Below are 6,821 nucleotides of genomic sequence, written 5' to 3'. Positions count from 1 at the left end.
CTGTTGAAGTCAACAGTGAATTTTGATTATTTTCAAACAGACATTGCATATCTATAACTAAATAAGGCATGCCCAATTAATTTCCATACACATTGAACAAACAGCTGAATTAATTATCTTCTTGCGATGGAGAGCAGCAGCCACAGGTAATGCACTTTGGATAACCCTCCATACAAAAAAATTTCTTTTGTAGAAAATTTTTATTCTACAAGGTTTTTCACCAATCTCTATAATTTGTAGAGGGAGGGTAGTTATTAGCTTCATCTAAATCAGCAGCCAAGTGAAGACTTTAGTTGGCAGTGTAAATACCGGCAATAGTATTGTGCCAAATCAATCGATCTTGTGATGGGAAGAAATGCAGTGATATTGTAAGTATGCGTTCGACATCAGTTTGAGCAAAATGAACATTTAAGCAAATCTAAATTTCATCCCCTTTAAGCAGTAATAAAATAAGCCACATTCAACTCTGTTGTATACAAGATAGGTGGAAATTTATTATGCCCATAAATCCATGAATCATTACAAAGCCATTTCCTATTTCCCATCGCAAACCATTTACTAGATTGAATTGATTATTTTTATGTGTGAATTAACTCGCAATAGATTTTTCAATTCGATATAATCGACGCATTATGGATTGGATTATTATGAACACCCCTCTAATGCATTCTCCTTAAAAAAATATGGTGTATTTCCAAATATGAAAAAAGGTAATTTACGGCATAAATATTTAAGTTTAACTACCAGTTGTAAATAAATATTTAATTTAAATTTTGAAGAATATAATACTTAGGGGGTGTTTGGAATGAGTTAATGTTAGCAAGGGAATAGTAATGTTAAACATTACCTTGTTTGTTTGGAGGGTTTAATCTTGAAATGTCATTCCCTTGGTAATATAAATACCCTTGAAGAAGGTAATGTTGATACATTAAAAAAGGGTGGGATTCATTATTCCCTTCCATTATATTAATTTGAATAATATTTTTAAATTAATAAATAAATTATTACAATTTATTATAAACAAAATATTATGATATATATATATATATATTTAGTCTGTAAGATCGGTTTTTTTATAAATGATCTTTTTTTTTATTATGATATTAGCAATAACATATATATGGATTATATATAAATTTTATGAGAATGGTGTACATAAATGACATAGCGAACAAAAATAAATAACATAGTGATAAATAAAAATATTCATTTTAATTAATAAAAAGTACAATAAAAATTAATATTTTTTAATTAATAAATATATTTCTTTAATGAATAATTATTTTATTTTTATGTATAATTAACATTATATAGACACATTAAAAAAATATTTTAATTTTAATTTTTTAAAATAATATATAAGATTCTTGTACTCAACCAAGCCAAAGACAGTTTACACATTTCTCTATAATCATATTCTCCTTCATAATATTCCCTATAATCAAATTATTTTGAACACCTCATACCAAACGCCCCCTTAAATTATATTTTTGGAACTCGGTAGGTACTCACCGTTAAGTCATTATCCACGTGTAATTTTTTTATTAATATATTTAAATTAATTTTTTTAAAAAAATAAAAATTTAATGACTTGAACTAAAAAATTTACTTAACACTTAATAATTACTAGGTACCTACAATTCAAAATTATTATTATTGCTAAAAATTAAACTTTATATTTATATTTAGTAACTTCTTGCCTAAAGTTTTCTTTGCTCAAGAGAATCATCGTTGCCTCTCTCAAACCAAAAAAAAAAAGAAATTGTAGTCGTTGATCATCTATGAATAGATGTGTAATTATACATTTAACAACTAACTACAATAAAGAATATCTGGTGATTTTTCATCTCAATTTTGAACTTTTTTGTTGATCAAATTTAGACATTATCATGGTACTCGGAGATCCTTGCTAGCACCACACCCCAATATCGACGAAGGCAATTTTCCAACCCTTTCAATCCCTTCCTCCAAAACTATTCCCATACCCATGTAGAAATGAGACTCAATATGGCAATGGAAAGCCCAAGTTCCCGGGTTATTAGCCACAAACCTCAGAGCCGTCCACCCATATGGATGAACGGGTACCGTATTCTTTTCAATCGGGTCAACCAAATTGTACTTCTTCGGGTCATTGTCGATGTCAAACTTACCAGACCCGTATCCGAGAACCCAGAAATCATGGCCGTGGAGATGCCATGGGTGGGTCTCACTGTTGTTCGGGTTCATGGTATTGGCGTTCTGTAGAATAATATCCACAGTCGTATTGAACTTGAGCCTGTAGATCCCATTACTCGTCGTCGCATTAGAGTTATTTTGCTTCACATAGATGTTGTAATTGGCGAAATCGTACCCATCTGGAGGTGGTTTTTCATCGAATTGGCCTGTTAATTTGTGTTTCAGCGAAATGAGGTACGGTGTTTTTGGGTGTTGGAAGGAGACATTATTTACGGACCATCTTCGGAATCCATTGACTTCATTCTGAGTGTTCAAGAGAACAATGACTCTGTCTGAGGTCTGGGGTGGGGCCCGGCCCATTCCTTTACGGGCCTTAATGGAGAGACTTTGGGCCAAACGTGGATCAACATCGTCCCACTTTGGGCCTTCAGATGGGCTCGAAGGTGGGCTCCTCTTGGGATGGTTTGGGTAGTAGTTGAGAATGGCTAAGCCGGCGGATGTGTTTGAAGACCGGCTTACTATGTTTGTCTGCATCCAATAGTTTCTTGTTGGGTTTTGATCTGTTTTTATTAGGACAGAGTATGTTTCGCCGGAGTATATGAAGAGATTTTTTACCACAAAGGGCTCCACATAGTGCCCATCTGCTTCTACAACTGTCATATTGTGACCCTGCAAATATTAAAAGGAAAACCATGATTTTAATAACGGTTCAACTAAAATATGCTCCAAAAATGAAACCAAAATAAATTAAATAAAAAAAAAAGTTACCTCAATTTGGAAACTGAGGGCAGATAGAGAAGTTAAACTGGACACCCTGAGTCTATAGGTCTTTCCTGGGATTACAGTAAGGACATAAGGAGAGCACTCAGGATTTGATGAGTTACAGACTTTAGGATCTGTTGAACTTGGAGAAGTCAAACTAGAGCAATCGAATTTTCCTCTTCCTTGTATTAGAAGTGACTGCAAAGAAAAGTAACCCCAATTAGAAAAGTTGTCGTAATGATCATTTTATATATTTATGGATGAAGAATATAGTAATTGGAGTACCTGAGGTTCACCAACCCATTGGAAAGGTATGGAGGATAAGCCAGTAGATAATTCATTTGTGCTTTTATGATACCAATCATTTAATATAACACTTCTATCGTAATCATAAGCAAAGGGTTCTAACTCTCCATCTGGAAGTGCTACTCGAATTGACCCATATAGCCCTGCATCTCTTTGCATCCCATAATGGGCATGATATAAATATGTCCCAGGCTACATAATAAAAAAAATGAGAAGTTAATAAAGCTTTCTTAATTCATTATTGGATTATATGTTTTAAAAAAAATAAAAACAATTAGTTACCCTGTCAACTACGAATTGATACTTGAAGGTTTCTCCAGGCTGTATTGGGCACTGAGTAACTCCTTCGGTTCCATCAAACCATGGTGAACCAATCTGCACACAGATCATTAAAAATAAACAACTATATATTCAAACCCAGCCAAAACCCAATTCTAAGATTTCAATGCTGAGTTAAATCCTTGCCTTGTTTTGTACAAAATTATATAATACTAATAAAGAAGTGTATATATACCTGTCTGATTCCATGCCAATGGATGGCCAAATTTTCTGTAATCAAGCTATTTTTAAGCTCAACGATGATGGTGTCACCCTGTTGAGCCAAAATAGTGGGGCCGGGGCTTCTGCCATTGATAGTGATGACCAGTTTTTTGAAGCAATCGGGAGATTTGAATTCGTTCTTTACATCCCATTTGTAATGGCGGATTCTAGCTGATTCTACTGATGTTGGGACGATTGTAATAATGGCCGAAACCATTAACAAACTGATTAGTAGCTGCATCATCATTATCTCTTTCTCTCCTCTAATGTTATATATGCAAATTTTACTCGGAGCTTGCCAATAGTGCTATTTAGCAATATTAATTTTCTAAAAGTGGAAATGTTAAAAGGAGCTTCGAAATCCAAATAATGCTTTCTTTATTGGTTCATATTTTCCTAATGTAAGGTCTTGTTGTGTGCATGTTATATAGAGTCTTGGTCAATTTTATTTTGCAATTTATTTTATTTCCTTTCTTATATATTTAAGACTTTTCAATTTGGTCAAAGAAATTTTAGTCAAAACCGAGTGAAATTTATAGTTCTGTAGACGATAATATATGGGAAATAGTGGGGCCTACCATCAATTATGTACAATTTGTAATTATAATTGGTTAGTAATATTTATTTATTGAGCATTATTATTAGGTACCAGTGGTGTCTAGCACCTTCTCGACATGTTGCGCTGCGGTTGGCTAGCGATACTCCCTAAAAGTTATTATATTGAATTATATGGGACCCGATACTTAGTTGGACCAATAGCGATATTGACACATAGGAGGGTGATAGGCACCACTGGTACCCTTTAGCATTTCTCTTATTATTATACTAAAATTCGATACTAATTATACCTGCTACCATGTGACCATTTTATTATTTGTATCTCTGCAATCTATATACATTTTCTTTATAATTTCTTGGAATACGATGACATAGAGCGTGGGCTATTCAAAATTGAATATTATACGTAAGATGACCTTTACTATCCAATCTATCATTATTGATGTTAAAAAAAAAAATATATATATATATATATATATAAATATATATACCGTGGAATAAAAATTCCGATTTTTTTGCTCTCTCTTGGAGAAGAGCTTTCTCTGTAGGAATGCCTCAAACGCCTGATCTGACTATGGAAGATCTTCTTGATCGAACAGGGAACCTAAGAGTCGAAGACGAAGATGGATGGGAAGTTAATGAAGCAAGAGAAATCACAGGTGGGGAAATCGTGCCTCATGGGCAGGTTTTGCTCTAACAAGAACATGAACAGATCCCTCATTCGGACTATCCTGGGAAGAGTCTGGGGCTTAGCGGAAGTGGATTGGGGAGTGAAGATCAAAAGGGTCACAACTGAAGCTACGTTTATGATTTTCTCTTTCAAGAATGAAAATGATTTGAAAAGTATTGTGAATAAGTCACCATGGCTGTTGAACAATGGAGTATTGATTCTTCAACGATTCTCAAAGATTTCGACGAAGTGGGAGGACGAATTGACCCGCTTTCTTTTGACGGGGAGGGTGTTAAATCTTCCTACGAAATCAATAACTCGGAACAATATGCTACGGTTAGCATCAATGGCGAGCGAGGTCATTGAAATCCAAAAAGAAGAAGTAACTAAGATTACTTTGAATGGTTTTTTCTGGTTCAAAGTATGGAGTTCGATTGATAAACCTATTTGTTCGGGGTTTCTTTTTCCGAGTTCTAGGGGGCGGGTTTGGTTGCCGTTCAGGTATGAACGATTACCCTTTATGTGCTTCAGCTGCGGGCGAGTAGGTCACGACTTCAGGACATGTGCAAAGAAACCTGAGAAAATTTCTGATGGTGAGAGTAAAAGTTCAGCGGCCTATGGTGCGTGGTTGAAAGTTGAATAGAGACATCTGAGGCATAGGGAGAAAATGCCACTTGAAGAGGCAGGGGGCGTTGGAATGACTCATAGTCGATCTTTAAGGGACGAAATTGGGAGTGGCGAATTGAGGAAGAGTTTTAAGGAACCAGTAGGTGACTTCTCGATCTTGAATTCTGGGCGCACAATCGGTGTAGATCAGGGGATCGATCTTGTTCCAAGAATCACAAACCAAAATTCCCTGAGAGTTGAGGTACTGGCTTCTAACCCTCCTTTGCCTTTTGATTTTGTGAATCTAATGGATAGGATTGATGTCCAACGGGTAGAGAGCGATTTTGAGAATGAAGGAGGGTCAGGTATTAAGAGAAGGGCGGATTATTGGGAGTTTATGAATAGTGGTGATGGGTTGGAGCATGAATCTGGGAAAAGAGGCCATAGGGAAGTTTCTGGCATATAGGCGAGTTCGGAATTGGGTATTTCAAACGAAGGGGGAGAGTGGATTGACATCCCAATTGTTGGAAATATTTTACCAGGATCTAGATTTACTACCATGTATGTTTCATTAACATCCTAATATGAATTCTAAAACAATGAAATAAACACATATAAAGTTTAGGAAACCTTACATTGGGTGCAACGGAATATAATGACTCCTTCCGTTCAGATCTCTAGCCCTTGATTCCTTTCTGTAGCAGAGCATCATCAAGATCTGAACCTTGATCTCTTTTTCTCCTTCCTTTGATGCTGATTCTCCTTCTTGTTGTTTGGAATCTCCTACAGTCTTACACACTATGATTGAGATACCACTTGATGTGTGTGGGCACTACTCTATCACTCAAGGATTTCGAAATTGAAGAAGAAAAGAAGAGAGAAGGTGGCGGCTAGAAGATTTTCTCTGAAGGAATGAGATGCATCATCTTTTTCCTGAAGCCATCACTACCTATTTATAGGTAACTACCTAGGTTTAGGTTATATTTATTTGGCATTAAAATAATAGAAAAATAAATGGTAAATGCTTAGTGTGGCCGGCCATAGGATGTTGGATTGGGCCCACTTTGCAATTTTGCCATTTTGTCATTTTTCCATCCCAATTTCTCAAAAACGCCAATTTTCCATTTTAACCACTTAAATGCCAATTCCTATTATTTAATAACTAAAAAATTAATTATTAAATAATATTGTCATTTAATATATT

At 35.1% G+C, this 6,821-nt stretch overlaps 2 protein-coding genes across 2 annotated transcripts; one reads left to right on the top strand and one right to left on the bottom strand.

The window, feature by feature from the left end:
- Positions 1–1,626: 1,626 nt before the first annotated feature.
- On the bottom strand, positions 1,627–4,185 carry LOC115712006 (L-ascorbate oxidase). The gene is made up of 5 exons (XM_030640208.2): positions 3,758–4,185; positions 3,526–3,618; positions 3,223–3,435; positions 2,944–3,135; positions 1,627–2,844 (listed from the first exon to the last, which is right to left on the bottom strand). Exons 1-5 carry the CDS (start codon positions 4,028–4,030, stop codon positions 1,888–1,890), a joined length of 1,728 nt encoding a protein of 575 aa, XP_030496068.2. The 5' UTR covers positions 4,031–4,185; the 3' UTR covers positions 1,627–1,887.
- A 779-nt stretch (positions 4,186–4,964) lies between these two features.
- On the top strand, positions 4,965–5,654 carry LOC133036920 (uncharacterized). Its single transcript, XM_061113695.1, has one exon. It carries the CDS (start codon positions 4,965–4,967, stop codon positions 5,652–5,654), a length of 690 nt encoding a protein of 229 aa, XP_060969678.1.
- The last annotated feature ends 1,167 nt before the right edge of the window (positions 5,655–6,821 follow it).

Source organism: Cannabis sativa, chromosome 4, assembly GCF_029168945.1.
Source record: "Cannabis sativa cultivar Pink pepper isolate KNU-18-1 chromosome 4, ASM2916894v1, whole genome shotgun sequence".
NCBI classification, from domain to species: domain Eukaryota; kingdom Viridiplantae; phylum Streptophyta; class Magnoliopsida; order Rosales; family Cannabaceae; genus Cannabis; species Cannabis sativa.
This window is presented reverse-complemented; position numbering and strand designations above follow the sequence as displayed.

What these genes read in the sequence shown, in the direction of transcription:
- LOC115712006 (XM_030640208.2), bottom strand. Translation starts at nt 4,030, where the DNA reads ATGATGATGCAGCTACTAATCAGTTTGTTAATGGTTTCGGCCATTATT. An exon ending in ATTGGCATGGAATCAGACAG is followed by an intron (nt 3,619 to 3,757) that starts GTATATATACAC and finishes ATCTGTGTGCAG; the next exon opens with ATTGGTTCACCATGGTTTGA. An exon ending in ATCAATTCGTAGTTGACAGG is followed by an intron (nt 3,436 to 3,525) that starts GTAACTAATTGT and finishes TTTATTATGTAG; the next exon opens with CCTGGGACATATTTATATCA.
- LOC133036920 (XM_061113695.1), top strand. Translation starts at nt 4,965, where the DNA reads ATGGATGGGAAGTTAATGAAGCAAGAGAAATCACAGGTGGGGAAATCG.